Source organism: Poecilia mexicana, unplaced genomic scaffold (genome assembly GCF_051168715.1).
Source record: "Poecilia mexicana isolate PSO_F unplaced genomic scaffold, ASM5116871v1 scaffold_8, whole genome shotgun sequence".
Taxonomy (NCBI): domain Eukaryota; kingdom Metazoa; phylum Chordata; class Actinopteri; order Cyprinodontiformes; family Poeciliidae; genus Poecilia; species Poecilia mexicana.
In genome coordinates, this window is record NW_028263377.1 from 2,655,076 (window position 1) to 2,676,983 (window position 21,908).

The 21,908-nt window shown below is 38.3% G+C and overlaps 1 protein-coding gene and 1 long non-coding RNA gene across 2 annotated transcripts; both read left to right on the forward strand.

Annotated features, from left to right (window-relative positions):
* Positions 1 to 1,385: 1,385 nt before the first annotated feature.
* LOC106913630 (uncharacterized) lies at positions 1,386 to 2,193 on the forward strand. Its single transcript, XR_001417361.2, has 3 exons — positions 1,386 to 1,556; positions 1,628 to 1,714; positions 1,781 to 2,193. It is a non-coding gene; the product is annotated as an uncharacterized LOC106913630 (long non-coding RNA).
* Positions 2,194 to 16,948: 14,755 nt separating this feature from the next.
* eve1 (even-skipped-like1) lies at positions 16,949 to 21,397 on the forward strand. The gene is made up of 3 exons (XM_088007954.1): positions 16,949 to 16,958; positions 17,209 to 17,426; positions 20,355 to 21,397. Exons 1-3 carry the CDS (start codon positions 16,949 to 16,951, stop codon positions 20,829 to 20,831), a joined length of 705 nt encoding a protein of 234 aa, XP_087864080.1. The 3' UTR covers positions 20,832 to 21,397.
* The last annotated feature ends 511 nt before the right edge of the window (positions 21,398 to 21,908 follow it).

Consider the following 21,908-nt stretch of genomic DNA (forward strand, 5'->3'; position numbering starts at 1 on the left):
AGAACGTGGATCTACGATCTTTGATTAGCAGCAACAGGCGGTGCGCGGAACGGAAGCTTCTTAGTTTGACATTTATTATGAGCCTCCGAGACCGTGTCGGAACGGTGCTGTCGGGGGGGGGGTGGGGGGAGGGGGAGTCAGTTGAATCGTCGGACGTTCTTTGATTAGCTGCAAAAGGCGGCGGCTAGCTGGGTACACGGGTCTCCTTCTGAGTCTCCGAGACCATGTCGCCACCAAAAAAGAAAAGGACAGACAGAAGTTATTTCGCTACGTCGGCTGTAAGTACAGTGAGTGGACCCATAAGTTAGATATCTATCACGCAACGCATTTGTTGTAAAGTCCGGTGTTTAGTAAGGTCAGCACTGAATGTGAGGTAGAATAGGTCTGTTAATTATGTAATATTTTTTCTTTTTTCTTTTATTATTGATTTCTTCTTATCTGCAATTGCGTTTGCTGTATCCAGAGGATATTTCTTTTGATCTTACTTGTAACGTTTGCTGAATTTTGTAAAGGAAAAAGTAAAGTGTTCTTGAACTGATCTGCTGAGTATGACTGTATCTGGTTGTATACACAAGATGTATGATATGGTTATGGTTGGGGGGAGGGGGTTATTAAGCCAATGTGGTTTCCCCCACCTTCTCAAAAATGTTCGGTGCTCTTGGGCATTTCACTGTGCTGCCGGGGGGGGGGGGGTCAAGGTCCCCACCAAAACTTAGACCGAACCTACGCCCTTTTAGACTAGACAAAATAACTATTTGAGATATCTGTAATTTCATTCTGACTAGATGAAATTACGTCAGGTTTACCATTGACTTATATGGAGACTTCTATTCAAGAAATCTAAAATGAATTACTGACTATCTAAAATACACATTACAGATATCTACAACTAAATTATGACTAGTCATATAGTAAATTGAAGATATCTTGATTTTGGTTTTGACTAGTCATAATTGTAATTAAAGATATCTCTAATGACTACATAATTCAAGACATCTTAAATGTATTTTTGGACAGGAGATATGTAGTTTTGACTAGTGAAAACTAAATTATAGATATCTTAAAAGCAAATAATGACTAGACAAAACTAAATTAAAGATATCTTGAATTGTAATTTTGACTAGTCAAAATTCATTTTAAGATATCTCGAAATGAATTTGAGATATCTTGAATTACACAGCTCTTCTATTTAAGATGTCATTCCGACTAGTCAGAATGACATTACTGATATCTTGAATTAGTATTATGTATAGTCAAAACGTCCCTGACTTGCGTAACAATTTGAAAGTTTAATAAAACAATAGCAAATAGAGAAAACGAAAAAAGATGTTTGAAAATGCGCCACTTTCATGTTGAATTGACAATAGCAATTTTAGCTTTTCGTTGTGTGGTATGTTGGTGCGGATTCACCTTTAAGGTGAGTGGTGGGCGGCACCAACGTACCCTTTAAAGCCAGGTGTGTGGGGTGCGCACTCACAATTGTTTTGAGCTGTGGAGATGGCGTTGTGAGCTTGTGTGATCCTATCTTTCCTCAAGCATCAAGTAATGGTCTTCAGGTTAGTTTTGTGATTTTCCTTCTGTTGGATTTTAGATTAGTTTGTGGTGATTGTGCTTCCTTTGGGCTCAGGATTGAGATTGTGCTGGTGCTCCCGTTTTGCTCTCTGGGAGTGCGTGTGATCAGGCACGCGTCATGTGCGTGGAGCTCTTAACCGAGGTAGGTGGGTTCATTGACAGCTTGTTGAGCTCGGTGCCATAGTTCACCTTAAATTTTATTTTTTAGATCCTGAGGTGTTCGGGACTTGGCGGTGGACTGTTGTGTGGTTTTCCCCCTCCCTCCTCCTGCCGCTTACTGGTGCGCGCACCTGGCCTAATTGTCCGTGGCGCAAGGGGAGCACGGCCACGCTAACGCCGTTGTTTTGTCTTTACTTTTGCTTCATGCTGGGTGTCATTTACCCAATTGATTTATTCTTTATTTTGGCCAGGGTTCAACCGTTTATGGTGAGTCCCCCTATTTTTCAGTACGTTTATTTACAATTTGTATTTTTTTCTTCTTTTCTTTGTTTAATTTGTCAATTGCTTGCATGATTTGGTTTATTTAGTTTGTTCAGTGTTTTGCTTGTCTTGCTTTTCGTTTATTTGCTTTGCATGTTTTCTTTGGTTGGGTTGCAGTGTTGTTTTTTTTTTTGTTTTCTATCTTTTTGTTAATTGGGTTTGAAAACAACTTGCCGCTGAAGAGCTGATGTGCAGTATGTATTTTGTGAAGTTTGTAAACTGTCTTTAACACATACTCTATTGTTGTAGGCCTATTTTAAACTTTTGGAAAAAATTAATTATTAAATTCTCTTTTTTCAACATTATGATCCACCTCTCTTTGTTGTCCCGACCTGGCGTGGCCTTTTTGTAGATATTTTGTAGATATTAGAAGTTGAATAGTCCTGGGGCCACGTCTACGTATTGATGTCTATGCGTAGACGCCTCATGGAGCGCTGAGTCGTAACAGCGTCCGCCGTCTTCTATGTGGCAGTAGAGCGATCGGAGCTCCTTAAGTCCTGTGCTGTGTGAACTTGTTTCAACTGTTTTACGAAACAAACTGGATTAATTGCCATTACCTTTCACAGGTAAGGATGAAAGATCATAATTACTTGACTTTGCAGCTAGAAATTCGCTTCTAAACAACCGAGAAATATTTCCTATGTAGCTTAATTGGCCCGAAATAACCGCTGATTGTTAGCGTAGCAGCTAACGTTTTCACACTGTGTTTTCTAATGAGAGAGAGGTGATGAAAAACCGCTGTTAGAGAAGTTCATTAAAAACCAGGGGATTTAGTGAGGAAAGATCAGTCAGGATCAGAGCTGGAGCTGCTGTTCTTCAGTTTGTTTCCCAGCTCAGCTTCACCATGTCGGTATTTAGCTATAAAGATGCTACGAGTCAGAGCCCAACATGCTGAAAATGTCTTTTTCTGAAACATATTTTCTATTACACTTTTGGATAATTTCTCTTTTAACCTTGGCTTTAGCCTGTGAACCAGGACATCTCAGAAGTCACTGGAGTTCTCCCAGTGTGAACAGCAGACGGAAGCCCTGCCTGTGGCCAGTGTTCCCAGCAGTGACGTGCGGTGAGGTTCATTGCTGGTGAGGCACTGACTTATGACTTAGACACCATGCATGTTATTGGACCTATGGAAATTTCACGCATGCATACAATGCTGGAGCGCAAAAAGACTAACCTTTTACATGTTATCCATAGCTGCGTTAACTCAGTGAAATTTAGAAATGTAGGTATTGATTTCGTGCTATGATTCACAGCAAAGTGATCTGTATTCGCCAAGCTACGCAGACTCGTTGCCATAGCAACTGACAACAATGCCACTTCATGTTTTAGGATTTAACACCAAAAACATTAAAGAATTTATTTTGCACACAGAACATTTAGTGTTGTTGTAGTATGTTTTAGGCTTAATGTTTAATTAATAAATAATTGCTGTGGTAGATTAGCTACCACTTCTACTTTACTGAATTATTTAGACATACAAACTGCCCACAAAACGCACACTTCATTAAAAACATCTTATTGCTGTCTTACCTTTATGTATCAATGAAATCCATGCACCGCTAATTCTGCACAAAAATATCCGTTCATCCAAAGCTAAGTCTATTCTCGGCATGTCTTTTCTACTCCGTTTGAGAATCATCAAACTTTCCTTTAGTTATTATCTCCTGCTTCAATTGAAAATCCACTTTAGAAAACTGTTTAAGTGTAGAAATGAATTCTTTCATGTTTACGTCGGAAGAGAGGAGAAAATAAATTTCTGTACTTTACTTATTTACTGTATGGCTAGCTCCATGGCTATCTCACTGTGTCTTACTCTACAGTTGTGCAGTCACAATATCTGGGATCATGAGCGCCCCCGGCCATGAGGCAAGAGAACTGCCTGCCTCACCTCGAGTCTGTTCTCTGCCGTTTCTGATCGCTCTTCCGGACACAAAACACAATACAAACACAGTTGGTGACAAAAAAAACACTGTACATTATATACATAAGCAAAATTATGGAAAATCAGTCCATATATTAAATGTTTCTTAATCATTTTATTGCCGGCGTACAATCAGGACGAACATGCTCCCATAGAATGGCAGCCAGTGCAGTTCGCGAGAGGTTGCGCAATCCTAGGTGAGGCTCAGCTCGCTGCTGCCTCACCGGCTTCGCTTCCAAGCATTTGAGTGGGAAAATGTGATAATCCAGCAATTTTGAAGAAAAAAAAAAAATCAGAATTGGTTAAGCCAAGTAAAAAATAGATACTTTATAGTACAAACCACAGGGTGAAAATATAAATAGTTTTATTATATATTATTTTTCCATGATGACAGGTGAGGCTCTGCCTCACTCACCTGCCTCCCCTGACCGCACGTCACTGATTTTTTTATTTATATATATATATATATATATATATATATATATATATATATATATATATATATATATATATATATATATATATATATATATATATATATATATCTGTGCAGAATATGGACTGGAAGCCCCAAGATCAAAGTGGGAAACACCCCCAAAGGTGGTGGAGAATGACCGAGCTAAGATCCTGTGGGACTTCCTGATCCAGACAGACAAAATGGTAATGGCGAACCAACCGGACATTGTGGTGGTGGATAAAGAACAGAGGAAAGCCGTTGTGGTGAATGTAGCAATACCAAGAGACTACAACATCAGGAAAAAGGAGCATGAGAAACTGGAGAAATGCCAGGGCCTCGGAGAGGAACTGGAAAAGACCTGGAAGGTGAAGACCACAGTGGTGCCTGTGGTCATCAGGGCCCTCGGCGCAGTCACCCCCAAACTGGAGCAGTGGCTAAAACAGATCCCAGGAACAACATCAAACATCTCAGTCCAGAAATGTGCAGTTCTAGGCACAGCCAAGATACTGCACAGAACCTTCAAGCTCCCAGGCCTCTGGTAGAGGACCCGAGCTCAGAGGATGAAAGAGACCACCCGCGGAAGGTGAGAAGGGAATTTTTTTTAATTTTTTATATATATATATATATATATATATTTTTTTTTTTTTAATTTCTTTTTGTCATAGTATCCCCAAGAATTTAAAACTTTCACCCCTGCCTGTGGGTCATGGGGTGACTGACTGACAGAAATAAAAATTATGGCTTTACTTTGATTTTCTTAAAAGATCTAAGCTCCTCACCCTTATCTTCTAGAACAGTCAAATGTCATTTGATATTAGCAGTATCATTCTTTCAGTAATGAAATGAGTCATGAAACTCAAGAATGGATGCAGTCATCAGACTGAACTCCTATAGTTTTCAGTGTCAAAATTTTAAAAAGACAGCATTTTTATTCTGCCTTTGCACAGAAAATAAATGAAAGTCCATGCTTCTGTACTTTTGTCAAAACAACAGTTCTTTGTTGTTTGTGGGTACCAATCGTCTTTCATGTAATGCAGATAAAACAGCCTCTCTTCATGCATGGTCTGTTTGTGGCTGTGGTGTTTTTTTTTTTTTTTTTACAAGCAATCTCTTTACTGTTCGTGTGGTTCAGACCTACTTTTACGACAACCACAGCAAAGAAAAGAGACACACACACACACACAAGTGCAGGTACAAATACACAGAACCTAATCCAGTAAGTAACATGAGTTATTTGAAATGGCTCCCTTGGTATTGGCTTCTATCTGGCTTAATTAATGAGAAAGCTGTCATGCTGGATGTGGAGTGACAATTGTGAGGAGAAAGGGAGAGGAAGACAGATTATGTACATACATATACATCGTGTGCATATATATGCTGCTTACTCTTCATGTTTACAAATATCATTCAAATGATTATTTTACAGCTTTTTAGACTTTATGTGAAAACATGCTTCAGTTTGTCTTGTTTACTTTGCCAATTTTTGCTTCCTTTAACTGCAGCAAAGATTCAGTTAAAAGAAACAGCTTAAACACAATTTTTCAGAAAAATGATTGACACTCACTCCTTTGAAATGTGAAGCTTTATAACAGATGTTAGCATATGATATTAGGATGAAATTTGTCATATGCATTATCAAAAGTAGTCTTAGAGATCGTGTGTAATGCAAATTTGCTATTTTGTTGTATCAGTTGTTGGGTTAGGACAGGGGTAAAAATTAGCTTATTGCCATACGAAGCTTAACAGAGATCTTTCACCAACTTAGCAAAGCCTGTTCAGCCGATTTCAATTAGCTGTGATTATTTTCCTGTTGCAACTACAACTCATTTCATAGCAGCAGCTGCCTTCACTTATTGTTGACACAAGTCAAAATATACATTCTGGAAGTGAAAGTACTTCACATATGGTCACCATCACATTCTTTATGAGAGTCAGATGGAGCAAAAATGAAGATTTTTCACATTTCTATTGATGAATGCATTGGCAAGCACATAATGCTCCAAGGGAAGGAGCTGAGTATTCAAAAAGTCTGTTCAGAGCTGGTTCTGAATGTATGAAGTTAGTGCTCAGTGTGAGACTGCTAATAAAAGTTGTAATTAACATGTCTTTTTGACCCATGGAGAAAGGCAGCAGAATAAATGATATTGCTGAAGGCTTTTTTTTTTATCTTTTAGAGTTTTTGTCTGCAAAGGGTGCTGCTATTCTAATTATTCAAAACAGCCCCTTTGTTGCTTCTAACATTATTACAGATAAAAGTGGATGATTCATTATCATATCAGGCAAATTTGGTGTATAAGATTGTGACACTGGTTAATGTTTATGCACCCAAAGTTGGGTGCATAAACCCAGAAAGGTGTTTACTAAATGTGTGCACCCATAACAGCAAACATCCCAAAGCAATATTATAGAGAAAATGAAATTATAAATAAATGTACTGTGTGAAAAAGCATTTAAATAAACAGCAACACTGAGGAAAAGCTGGAGAATCTCGACCATCATCTACACCTCTAACAGGCAGAACGCGTAATTTCTGTTGATGATGAAAAGGCTTTTGATGGAGTCAGTTAAGGCTATTAGATTTTTCTCTGGAGAAGTTTAGTTTCAGCCCTTTATTACTTTAATATTGATGAAAAATCTTGATAAAATTGCCTTCTAAATGCAATGATTGTGCACATGCTGAGTTGGATGCATTTTTTTTCTTGGCCATATGTAAACTTTTCTCTTGGCTATGCCGCCAATATTTTTCTCTTTAGTCTCTTTAGTTTTCTCTTAGAATACTTTTGATTGCTTTCCCCTGTGCCGCAGCCTGAAACAATTTCTAATAATTTAGTTATGAAGTTATTGTTGAGAATGAGAATCTCAATCGATGAATCATAATTTGTATTGACACACGGAGCATAAAATCAGCCAAGAAAAGCTTTCAGACTTTACTTATTTTATTAACTTTCAGCGCTGAAAGGAGACGCTTTACCATTACATCCGAGAAGAGTTTCTAAAAAAAGTCTGTGCAGCGTCTGAGGAGAAGGAGGGTAGCTGATTATATGGACTGAAAACGCTCCCTGAAATCACACCATGTCTCTGTGGCCTGATAAGTTTCTGTTTCTCGTGAGAAATGGACCTTGGTGTCTAACAGAATCAAAAATGTAACTCTTTACTATGGGCCCTTTGTCTAACAGCATGTGACTCTTTCTCGACCTTGGTAAAACATCTCAACATTATCAATACAGAAATAATTAACTTTTAGTGTAATACACTTTCTAAATAATAAAAAAAAAATGGCACAAAGTGCAGGTGCAGTTGTTAATGTGTGCGATCCCAGATCTGTCAGTTTTAGAAACTGTTGTGAACTCTCAGAAGCTGTGAAGACCAGTGGTGGGAAGTAACGAAGTACAAGTACTTCGTTACTGTACTTAAGTACAGTTTTCGCGTATCTGTACTTTACTTAAGTAGATTTAATAATGGGTACTTTCTACTTTTACTCCACTACATTTTACAGTAAGTATCTGTACTTTCTACTTCACTACATTTCTACAAAACCGTCGCGTTACTCGTTACATCCACGTCGCATTGAGCTTTTTTTCCGTTAAAATGTGAAGTTCAGGGTCTTAAGGTGGCGCCGTAAAATCCAAGCAATAACGTGACTTAGTATCTGTTGTCACCCATCGCCTCCACCTTTACTTGCACGCGAGCTCCAGACATGCGCAGTAGTGGATCTAATCGTCAGTAATATAATAGCGCTGCATAAACCATAAGATATGGTGACGTGTAAAATCAGCAGCGCTTCGCTTTCACAGACGGTGGGGACTTCTCAAACTTTTAGCATCACTTGGAAGGAAAACTTAAATAAAGGTAAGATCTGTGGACGTGATGCTAAGCAAAGCTAGTTGTACTGACTGAGACACATGTTGCATCTGCGATGAAAAAAAGTTGTCACTCATGCCATTGTGTGTTGACTGAGGTGTCGCATATATGGGACAACGCTGTGACCAAAGTGCAATATAGTAACATGACATTCAGGAACGATCCGATTCTTCTGGACGGATCTTTACTAAGTCCTAAGGACTGAAGCCTCACTGAGAGCCGTTCTTTGTTCTTGTGTACACTGCAGTAGCTAACACATACACACGTTTATTTAATCGCCGAATAAGTAAAAGTTGAACGAACACAGAGCATCCTCATTGATGATTTCGTCTCCTGTCATGGTGGTAAACATGCAGTGGGAGGGAGGGTGAGAACAGTCACGGTGCTCCTTCTGCTTGTTGCGCAGGTGGACATTGTTCATAGTTGAACGTTATTTACCGTTAATTGCGATGTTTCAGTTGTGGTTTCTGACATGGGCAATATGGGCAACCGTCCAGGGTGTTATTTTTCTAGGGTAGCAGGAGACCTCTGCGGATTGTAGCACAGCGATGAAAGCAAAACAGAATGAAATGAGTTTTAATTGATACTGGTTAAATAAATTTCAGCTCTAAGTATTTAACATCTAGGTGTTTTTATGGGAATGTGGATCTTTCAGATCAATCTGAGAACCAATTTTGATAGGTATACTTAGTTTTATTGTGTCATGTAGTGCAGGGCACTGGTCTTGGTCTCGGGTTCGGTGGTCTTGACTACAACTCTGCTACGTGGCTCCTTGGTTGCATGTTCTCCCTCACCCACCTTCTTTCCATCCCCTTTCAGTTGGATTTCTTTCTAAATAAATGTCACTAATGAAGTTCATACTATGTTAGGACAGGAGACAAGATGTTTCCATCCCTGAAATTATGATGCATAGAATCACATATCTAAGTCTAAACTCTTACAGAGAATAAACACAAGAAGAACATGTTTAATCTGTGGCATTGTTCATTAAAATGGCACATTTATGATGTATTCAAATTAAATACGATCAGTTCACTTAATGATATTAGCGATTAGGTTATGTATTCAGCAAGTACTTTTACTTTTAATACTTCAGTATTTTTAAAAGCCAGTACTTTTTTACTTTTACTTAAGTAAAATGTTAATGTGGTACTTTGACTTTTACTTGAGTACATTTTTGACTGTGTATTTGTACTTTTACTTAAGTACATTTTTTGAGTACTTTCTCCACCACTGGTGAAGACTGATAGTCACGTATTGTCTCCCCAACCTGATCCTGCATGGAGCAGCTCTTGGGTTTAGGCCCCAGAATAGCTTATGTTTCAGTTACATCAACTCCTGAAGTTCAGCACATGTATGAGTGCTGTGAACAGCCATCATCACTTGATCTTCGATAAATCTATTCTCTGTGGAAATCTGCTGAAGAACAGTTGTGAACTTTACTGCATTGTTTAATAACAAAGATATTTCAAACCAGGAGAGTTCTTGTTTATTGTTTGATGTCCAAAGAAAAAAGAAAAAAATATGTAAAGATTTTCATTACTGAGAATTCAAGTTGGCTTTTGAAATACTTTAGTTGCAATTTCAGGTACATAGGGATTTTCATAATTAGTTTGACTATTAAATGCTAAGAAAAGTCAGCAATGTTGTGATGTACTGTGGAAACTCATACAGCATTATAAAAAGACACTATGACCAAACTATGAACAGATTTGTACATGATCACCAAACTGCAGACTCGGCACCAGCAGAGTTGGGAAAAATGCAACAGGGCAGGGGTTCAATGCCCATGTGTTTTACAGATACAACTGTACTCTGATCACTTGATCAAAACTACAAACCCTATGGGACAGAGTGTTTGGCAGAATGTGACAGCAAACAATGTAAATCATTATATTTCTTAATATCTCTGTGCTAAGGATAAAATCAAAGACAATAACAAAAACCTCATTGACATGCATGGTCACAAATAATTCAATTCATCCCACTAAGAAAAAAAAGACTGTTCAATAATTTATTTGAAGTTATCCTCTTTTGCAAGAAATGTGTTTCTAATAAGGTTCACATCTCTCACACAACAAAGCACTTGCCACTTTATCCAGTCACTGTCCCTCTTAACTGGTATTGAATTTGGTATTTGTATATGACTGCTGAACTGAGCACAAAAGTACCAGCTGGAGGTGATCAAGTCTGTGCCATGGAAAAACAAGGTGCCCTCTAAATTTCCTAAATTGCCTTTTTTAAGTATTATCTTGTATATAGGAACAAGAGACTGAAAATCATAGTTTATTTGTTTGGTCATAACACACTAGTCTTTTAAATAGTTATTAAAAGCAGGAATTGATGGGGAATTTAATAACTCTGTAAAAGCTATTTATCATAATTCACAATCTTGTGTTCAGGTGAATGACCACAGAACAGGTTGGCTTCCAACACCATCTGGTGTTAAACAAGGTAATGTCCTGTCTCCTACTCTCTTTGCCTTATATATAGATGATGTGGCAATGGCAGTTAAGGAGATAGATGTGGGAGTGACAGAAGGTGATATAAAAGCCTGTATGCTGATGTTATGGTGCTTATTACTGAGATATTCAGAAATTAAGTGTGGTTTATTTTTGGTGTAACAAAATGAGGTTAAAGATAAATTGTGATAAAACTGAAGTTATTAATTTTCAAATGCTTAGTCACAAACTGACAACATTGCTTTGAGCCTATTATTTTGTCTATTCCTAAAAATATATATTTAGGATTTATTGTGGATGAAAATCTTCCATTTAAAGAAGATAAAAGTTCAATCAGATTCAGCTGGTGGAACATTATGTGGTGTTATAAATAAAGTTAAACTTAATCATGACCTGATTCATAAATCATACACTGAACTCTACAGATCATGTGTGTGGCGTACAGTCAACAACCATGTAGTGAGAAAGTTCAATGCACAGAGCTGTGCTACTTCTTAGGGCTGCTCAGAAACACTCAAAAACTGGCCTTATATGGAGATATGGGATTGGAACCATGAACTTTAAATGAAATTCTGATTATGCTTATTTTATGTGACTGTTTTATAGTGAAATTATGGTAACACTTTATTTGACGTGTTGTGAATAAGACTGTCACGACACTGTCATAAACATGACATAACACCTGTCATGAACTTGAGTAAGTCTTCATGAATATTTGACTGTTGTCATAAAGTGTCATTTGGTAAATCTTTTTACACAGTTGACATTATTCAAAATGTCTTTGTTATGACAACTTGTCATTAAGAAATCATGATCTGACATAAATTTGTTATAAAAGTAAGTGTAATCAGTAATACTTTTATAACGAATTTGTCAGATCATGATTTCTTGGTTAATGACAAGTTGTCATAACAAAGACATTTTGAATAATGTCAACTGTGTATTAAAAGTGTCATGATTTACCGACTGACACTTTATGACAACAGTCATAAATATTCATTAAGACTTATATATTATATTACTCATGTTCATGACAGGTGTCATGACAGTCTTATTCACAATCCGTCAAATAAAGTGTTACCGAAATGACTACATTGCCTGGCGCCACCTGGATTTAACAAAGCAAATAAGTATGAGCCTGCTATTGGATAATTACTCCATGGGTGATTATGTTTCAGCTGGCAACAAGTTATTTAAGCCCAACTTGTTAGGATTCGGGTTGGTGTGAGTGCTCTTTCCTATAGAGGATCTTCGGAGGAGAGTTCTGACAGGCTGGCGCACCGGCAGCTGATTCCGAGTGATTGACTGGTGGACTTTTAAGAAGCAGAGGAGCAGTCACTCATCGCTCGATGGTCCCACTTGTTAGTCAGAGTCTAACCTGAAATCATGCTACGGATGTTTTATGAGACTCCAAGTAATTTTGTGTCTTCTTTCAGAAAACGACGAGCTGTCATCAACCCAGGAACCACGCCTGACTTTTAAGATCGCTCCTGCCAAGACTGAAGACCTCCGCCTGCCGCTCTCCTTCCCTCTCCATCATTGGTCCTCGGAATTGCTCCCAGATCCTGGCCGTTCCCTCCACGCAACCTCCATCCGAATGACAAACCCGAGCTGACCTGCCTACCTTCTGGAGCACAGTTTGATCATACCTTTGAAATACATTAAACTTTCACTGAACAGTGTTCTCTGGTCTTGTGTGAACTTGCATGTGGGTCAAGAAACTGAAATCCAACATGACACAACTGGTGCAATCAGTTGCTTCTCATTTCTTAAACAACCATGTCTAAAGATATGGAAGAGCTGTAAGTCTGTTTGAGAAGGGTCAAATCATTGGTATGCATCAAGCAGAGAAAACATCTAAGGAGATTTCTGAAACTACTGAAACTGGGTTAAGAACTGTCCAACGCATTATTAAAAACTGTAAGGGACCAATTGTCTTCAAGGAAGAAATGTGGCTGGAAAAAAAATCCTGAATGATTGTCATTCAGGATTGGCGATCACTTAAATGTTTGGTGAAATCAATTTGAAGAAAATCAACTGTAGAACTCCGGCCTATGTTTGATAGTGAAAGTAAAAACATTTACACAGGCAGAATGTGAAGGGAAGTCAAGGGACTGGGACTGAACAGGTCTATAGCTTTAAGAAAACCATTGATCATGAAGCTAACTGGAGCCAATACGATCTGGGGTTACTGCAGTTGGTCAGGTCCAGGTTCAGCAACAGCATGTCCTTGCAGAAGGAGGTCAGCTGACTACCTGAATGTACTGAATGACCAGATTATTCTATCACCCCTGATGGGAGGGGCATATTTCAAGAAAGTAATGCCAGGATTTATGGGGGTCGAATTGTGAAAGAATAGTTCAGGGAGCATGAGACATAATTTTCACATAGATTGGCCACAACAGAGTCCAGACCCATTAACAGTCTTTGGGATGTGCTGGAGAAGGTTTTGTGTAGCGGTCAGACTCTACCATCATCAATGCAAGATCTTGGTGAAAAATTAATGCAACACTGGATAGAAATAAATCTTGTTGCATTGCAGAAGCTTATCGAAACAATGCCACAGTGGATGTGGCAAAGCTAAAGACGGTCCAAGCAAATATTAGAGCGTGTGAATTTTTTTGTTTTGGCCAGGCAGTGTATTTAAAATTAAGTTTTTAAGGTGAACATAGGCAGGTTTTATTGTATTTAAATAAGATATTTTAAAACAACTAATAGCTAATAACTAACAACAATTTCATCAAATGTAATCCTGTCACTTAAGTCTAATAGGTATTTATGCAAATAAATATTGTCCCTAGTTTCTTTCTGTATAGCATCATCAGAACAATAGCTTAATTGCACATGGCGCTTTTCACAGCAGCACAGAGAAGAACCCTGTACTGCAGAGCACACGATGAATCCACAGACTAAGCAAAGTTTTTATTATTATTATTATTAGTAGTAGTAGTAGTAGTAGTTGTGTTTTCACCTCTGAGACTCAATTTTTTTTACATTTTTACCTCTGAGTCTAATTTCTTAGCACTGGAGAAATTCTCCAGTGCATCCTAGCAGCACTCCATACAGGTTTTGGTGGAAATCACCATGATACATTAAAATATAGGGAGTCAGGCAAGGCTTGGGACATATTTATTTCTAAAAGGCATTGCGTGCATCTCACAGGGACATCAAACACTTTTTTCCAGTATTCTCAGAACTTCTTAGCAACACATGTTGCATAGTTACATACATTCAATGTGTTTCACATATGAATTGAAAAGTGATGCAACATGTTCATCATTCTACAAACATGGATTTAATGAAGTAGAGTGAGACTGTGTGATCACTTACAGAGAACAAAACTATAAGCAACAACTTCCCAAGATTTTTTCCATGACCTAAAAGATTTTCAGAGCTCATTGATAAACGTTCATGTTCAAATTGTAAAAATCATTTTGGCATGGTGAAGCAAAGCAGTTGTGAATTTACTAAAAGACAAAAACAGGGTGTACTGCATCTGACTTAAGCCAACTGGAGGTTTATAAATTCTGATTCTGAAAATTTGAGTGGCTGCTTAACTATTATTACTGTGAAGTTTGGTTAAAAGTCCTTAATGGCTGGTGTGTTGCAGATTCTAAAATCTGCAACACACCAGCCATACCTAAGTATGCCCTTCTTCCAACTCATTTAGCTAAAATGACTGAATAACCCTCTCAGCATGTCACACATAGCAGATACCTGCTAATGAACCATTCCTTTAAATAGGGTGTTGAATGAGGGGAATATCGTCACTGGTCTGTGACGACATTCCATCCCATGCACTTCAGAGTAAGTTTGAGACTCAGCCTCAAGTCGTACTTAATTTGTAAAAGACATTAGACTCTACTTTGACTTTTGCCCCAAAGACAAGAGACTTCACTTGGAGTCCTGTGGAAAAAAAGTCTCTAAAGTCTCTAATTTATGGTAAATGCCAGCAGCTGTGGTTGTCAGAACTTTAACATATAAATACAAATTTTACTGTATAGAGTAAATACAGTATTAGTCTAAAATTCAAGTCTTAGTCACAGTTTTTATCTTATTAGTAATGACCATGTATGTCTCCTAAAGTGAATGCTGTGTAACTAATGACTGGATAATTTCAGAACAAATAAAAGTAACTTACACCCCTAACCTCCTCTAGATATCAAAAGCACATCCTGTTCCGTTCAATGAGACGTTTGACACTCATTCAACACAGTGACTGATCTTCTTACAGTCTTACGACTGGGCTTGACTTGGAAAAAGCTGAACATCTCTGACGCACACAGACATCACATATGAACATCCATTCCAGTGGTAACTTTATGTATGTTTCAGAACTAGATTAGAATGCATAAATCACTGGGAGACCCACATGTACCAGGGATGTCCAGGTGAAGTCTCAAGAATTTGAGGAGTAGGTCAGGCTAAATCTCAAACAACTGAAATAAACATATTCTAATAAAATCCACAACATTTAGTGCTACACAGTAAACTTTGACATTTTCCATCTCTGCCTGTAGGTTAGGCTTCCACACCTGTACTGTTTGTCTTTAGACTGAAATTATGAAAAGAACATTTGTTGAATAACTGAATCTTTTAATATTTATTTCCAGTTTTATTTTAATGTGTCATTTCCAAAAATCTGCTAAAGGTTTAGTAATATTAGTTTGAAAATTGATCAAATGTAATAAAATTGATTTTCTCTTGGGTGTTAGGATTTGAGTTTTCTGTGTTTATTTTTGGGTTTTTTCTGTGTTTATTGTGATCCTGTGAGTTTCTGTGTTGTCCTGTCTGCTCCCCAATTGTTTCCCAGGTGTGTCTAGTCCCCCTGATTACTACCTGTGTATTTAAGCCCACCTGTTGTCTCTGTTCTTTGTCAGATCCTTGTGTGTTTGTGTGTTGCGTGTCGCTCACAGTAGAACTGTTAAGTCCTGTGTCGACTCTGCTCTCGTTTCCAGTCTTGTATTTTCAGTTGCTACCGGTATTTAGCTGTTGCTAAATGTTCTGCCGTGGGGCCTGAACTGGACTGTTTTGAGCACTCTCTTTATTAAATCATCAGCATCATCTGGGTCTCAGTGTTCATTCTCACCATTACAAACTCACCACCACATGACATTGGGGATCAATAAATTCTATTCTATTCTATATAATCCCATTAAAAATAAAAAAAAAATCATCAGAGATCTGCAGTTGTGGTGTATTCTATGTAGCTTTCTACTGGAGGTCAGTTCTGAACAGTAATGGAGTCAGTGTTCACAGTTGTTAGGGGACATAGTCAACTGATCACACGTCATCTTTTCAAAGATTTCATAAAATAGAGTAAAATTTGGTACCATCAAGAATAAGCATTAATTTACTCCTATGAAGCTTAAAAAAATCTTCAAAAGCTTAAGGCCTAATGTCTCAGTGGGATTTACAAACGATAAATAAAGTTTGTGAATGAATGAAACTCGAAAAAGGTTTCAATATTTGTCCAAATTATGTTATTTGCAAAGAATATGAAAGAATAGAAGTAGCCTGACAACAAAAGGTAGCTACAAACTAGCAGCCTTAAAATTATCTAAATTACTAACTCCTCTCCCCCGTGATCTGCCGGTCTCTTTGGAGACAGTAAACCAGTGATAATTCGCTCCCAAACTCATACACATCAAACAGATGAAAACAATAAGTGTCTGTTTGCGGTCTGAACAACGAGTCAACAATGAAGTCTTTAATTCTCCACAACAAAAGTACAAAGACTGAGAAGGCGACCAAAGGTTTTATCGCTGAACACCTTAAACACTTCTCAGAGCCGCGGCGCCGATCCTACTCCACCTTGAAAAGCATGCTGGCTGCAGGACGAGAGACAGGAGCGGGACAGGAGAGGTCTGTGTGTGATCGGTGGGGGGTGGAGAGATTTGGTGTAGGGTATGTAGATAAATATGTCTGCATGTTTTCCCACTCCACTGGGTTAGAAGCGCAGATTGAATTAGGGACAAAATTAACCTGAAAGGCACACAGCGATAAACAGAAAAAGCGATAGGTGCTCTGATTTATTTTTGAGCACAAAACTAATTTATGCGTAAGTAGATTAAATACAGAACGCATTTCTATTTAAATTTATCCAGAGTAAATGAAACTATTGTCATAAGAGCGATATGAAGCTGGGAGGAGAAACCAATGGAATTTTTGATTTACACTTTTTGTGTAGGCTAGATGAGCCTGAGTGAGCAGACCGAGAAGTAAACCTGATAGGTTACCTGATGCAATTACCTTGTTTGTACTTGGATGTAGTTTATTGCTACGTTATTAGTCTCTTACTAAACAATTTTATTTTGCAGCTAGCTCTTATTGAAACATACTCAACAGAAAAAGAAAAAAAAAACACTCTAAAATGTATTGATGGTATGATTGTGAAGGATAGTTTTCTTCTGTTCCAGCAGACAGTGGTTATCATTGAGCTTTTGTCGTTTTAGAAGATAAACAGACAGCAGTCCGGGCTGCTGTGGTCACCCCGGACAGCAGCCCGGAGCAGCAGCAGGGCTCGCTGGACCCCAGTAGGCGGCACCGGACGGCCTTCACACGGAACCAGGTGTCCCGACTGGAGCAGGAGTACCGCAATGAGAGTTATGTGTCCCGGGCTCGGCGGTGCGAACTGGCCGCAGTACTCAATCTTCCAGAAACTACGATAAAGGTATTTACTGTTTTCTAAGACTTTCAGTAGAGAATAAACCGTTCATTGTTGCTTAGTGCGGGATTATGAGGTGCCATTTGTAAAGTTACAGTTAAAAATTAACAGAAATATTTTTGATTTATCTAGCATGTCATAAAGCAAACTCCATACAGAAAGACCCTGGGCCAGGACTTGAACCCAGAACCTTCTTGCTGCAAGGCAACAGTGCTACCAACTGGGCCACTGGGCAGCCCTTAAATATTTAGTTTTCAAACAAAATTTTTGGTTCAAAACTAAATGTTTAGTTCCAAAGTAAATACAGTTGATTGCAAAAAGTATTCATACCCCTTGAACCTTTCTATATTTTGCCACATTACAACAAGCATAAATATATTAAACTGGAATTTAATATGTAAGACCAACACAAACAGAAGAAAGAAAACTATACATGATTCAGAACATCCAGAACATTTCCGATTCTTGTTCTTTGATTTAACATCTGTTGATAGTATCAAACTTGTATTCATATACAAAGTTTTATATTCATATCTAATAAGAAATCTGTTTTCTGCTACATGCTGGATTACATAATATGACAAATTTTGCTTCATCACATTTGCCAGGTTAATTCAATTCAATTTATTTTATAGCACACATCTTACCAAGGCACTGACAAAACAGATCCAATTCATTGCTTTAAGTAATCAGCTCACTCCACTACTGAGTGAAAACAGGTATTCAGAATCTCAACCTGCATTGCAAATGATCTCACCTGCCTAAAGAACATAAGTGAGTGTAGTTCAGTCTATTGTTCAGGTGAATACCCAGGTATTCTTTTAGAGTCCAGTATAGCTCATCTCGATGAAGATGTGGTCATCTGGTATCAGTGCACAAAGTGAGGGATGACTAGTCAAACCTGCAGACGTAATGTCTTAGGTTGTTCTCCCACCCAAGTTTCCTGCAGCTGGCAGTTTGTGGCTCTTCCAAACCCCAAAGATGCTTTTCTGCTGCAAATGAACCTCCATAATTTTTCCTGTAGACCTATCTCTCTTTGTTTTTTAGGTTTTTTTCAGCACAGCTCTCAGCTCTTCTTTGTTTCCTGATCTAAATGCCATCTTCTAATGCCTTTATTTCAGGATTTATCCAGGGCTTGTTTTGGAGAAACAATGTGCCTTACTAATGGACACAGTGTTGTCCTCAAAGAAGTTAGTTCAGTCCATGATGCTGTTATGTATACATGTGATTCTGTGTCTTTCCTCTATCTCTTTTATCTGCTCACATGCACAGTGCTGCATGCTTACGTAACCATAACATATGGTAAATGGCTTTGTTCTTCTATCGCAATTTATCAACTCCAGAGGACCCCAAAGCGCTTCACAATCATTCACCCATTCACACACTGACATGCTGATGGAGGCAAACTACTGGACAGCAGCTACAGCTGCTCTGGAGCAGTCTGACAGAAGTATATAAGACTGGCGTCAGTCACTGATTTAAAGGATTATCTAAAATCTCCAGATTTTGAAGTACTAAATTTCTAGAAATGTCATTTCCAATTAATATAGCCAAACCATCTATGGGTAAATCTGGGTAGACAGCAACAGGAAAAAATCTTGTTGCTGTCTACTGGCTTCAGTTTTGATTTTATGTAAACTCTGTGGACTGATCATCTTCTATCCCTCTCAGATCAGAGTTGAAATCACATCCACTCTCATGTGAGAAAGGTAAGACATTCAGAGAATGACTGACTCAGAACCTCCAGTGTCTCTTAGGATACGTGCTTACTTTAAAGAGCGATTAGTTATCATTGTCAGTGAGACCATCAAAAAATGAATGGTTCAAAACAAGGATCAGGCAATTTGTCACCACAAACAGTACTCTTATTACAGGGTTCTGGTTTCACAAAACCAACTGAATTATTCCACCATTGAAAAAGAAACCTTGACTCTGTTGCATAAACAAAACCTGATTAAGCAGACCAACAGCCTCAGAGAGGGAGCAGAATGAGGAGAAGGTAAAAGCAGAACTCGCGCTACAATCTTTGGTGCAGTCTTGCTGTCGCCCTTAAGGTGAGTGGAGCCCAGCACTGGATGGTGAAATTCACCTTGCATCTGTTCCATTTTTATGGCTTGTAACATTTGATCATTTTCAACATTAAAGCCTGTTTATAATTAACAGAAACTCATTATTTCTCAAGGTAATGACACTGAGGGGTTTTGGTTTGGTCCTGTAATTGGTAAACAGACCTGGGTGTTGCACAGAAGGGAGAATGGGTGAACTACAATGCTATCATCCTCTTCTTGAAGAGCTCAGAGCTCTTTACACACAGTGGGACATAAACAGTCCCTCAGAGCGTCTTCAGGGTTCTTGAACCATGTCTTCACCGTGCATGTCACAGCTGGTTCTCTGTGTACACAGGCTGCTGATGAACTAGGTTGTGATATGAACACCCCATGGGTGGAGAGGTGATATGTCCATACCTTGTCTATATCTTGGTGTTGGTGTACATAAGCCCAGTGTTTTATTGATGACATACTGAGTGAAGGTGGGGAGAGTGAAGGACAGAGAGACATGACTCCAATCCTGGGAGATCAGAAAGAGGACCTGTGGGTCTGTGCTTGGAGTCTGCCTGTGTGGACACAGCAGGCTGCCGCAGCATTAGTTGAGGAGGGCACATACACAGTTATCACAATAACAAATAAAAACATATAAAAACTCCCAACCTAAATAATATGGCCTCATGCAAACAGATAGTTCAATGTCTCTACTGCAGTTACTATTAATATTTGTTATTATTATTATTATTATTATTATTATTATTTTTATTAGTGTCTACATTTTTTCCAAATGAGCGAAGCCCTGTGTAAACGTTTGTATTGCCTGCTGTAATATTATTACTGTAGTTATATATATATATATATATATATATTTTTTTTTCTGCTTTTGTAGGTGTGGTTCCAGAATAGGCGTATGAAGGACAAACGTCAGAGGCACTCCCTACCTTGGTCTCACCCACTCATCAACCCACTGGGCACATTGCTGATGGGTCATGCTTCTCCATCTTCTAACCTGATTTACCCATTTTCTACATCCCAACTACTCCACCTACCTTTTCAGCACTATTCTCCACTGACTTTTTCTGGTATGATACATGGCCCACACAGTGCACTAATGAAGCAGCAAGAGCGTTTCTCCCTCTCCCAACAACACAACAAACCAGAGGAGGGGCCTCCACCAACAGTACTTGTTTATCCCTCTCCTGGTGTTATGCACCATCATGTCTCATGTCATTGCTCCTTTTGCCCTCAATGGAGACAACAACATCTTCATAAGGTCCAGTGGGAAATGAAAGGACTGAGCCATGCCAACACCTCTGCAGCCGAAAAACAGACTGGTTCTCTGCAGCAGAGGGAAGAAAAGGTGTGAATGCATCTAAGAAAAACTACAACTGCAATAACCGAAAGAGAAGAAGCAAGGCAGAAGAAGTGTTGACATTAGAATCTAAAACAATCACAGTTAAAACCAGATACTTAACAACATTTTATTTAAGGACATTTTTTCCCCCCTCAATTTTTGACATCTTGTTTATGGTAGTTATGATTACAATTTTTTTTATATTTGTTAGATGACAGAATAATGATTGATTTTTTGAAAATAATTGTACCTTTCTTCAGATTCAGAAGGTTACTAAGATTGTTCTTTTTACATTTCCTCTTCTCCTCTTTTTACTTTTCCTTATGGAGGCAGAGGAATACGGTGTCTTAGGGGTTCAACTTCTGCCTATTGGTTATTTAGCATTACGCACGACTGACTTCAGCAAAGATGGCAGTCATTGACTGCCATCTTTGCTAAGCTTCAGTGAGCTGAAGTTGCTAAACTTCATTAGAGTTGCTTCAAGCAGAAGCCAATTTCAGCAGATGTTTCATCCAAACTATGAAAGCATTATTTCTATGTATTATATATATTTATATATGATAGCATTATTTTCTAATACATTTGCTAAGCTCCAGCTCACTGATAAGCTGGTTGCCATCTTTGTTGATGGCTTCAGCATCTTTGAAGCCATCAGAATTGCTAGTGGCTTTAGCAATGCTGAAGCCATAAGCAGAATTGCTGCTAATCACCCAACATGTTGGTCTATTGGTTGCTAACCAACCAATGGGCAAAAGATGATGCCTTGAAACACCTCCCTCCTCATTTCCATAATGAGGCAAAAATGCGTAAACAAAAGTAAAAAATAAAAAGGAGACAAGGAAATATAAAAAGAACAAACACTTGTGTGAGGAACAGACTAAGCAAAAATATTTATATCTCTTCATTTATTTTTAATTATGCCAGTTTTAGTCCCCCATAATTATTCATGGATTCCCAATATTACTAAAAGGCTGTTATTTTCCTACTAGCACCGTTGATTTACTCTTCTGTTTCTTGTTGCTGCACTGCAGACATGCCAGTCTGTCTCCTCCATTTATGGCTCCACATGATTAAAGCACATTATTATCA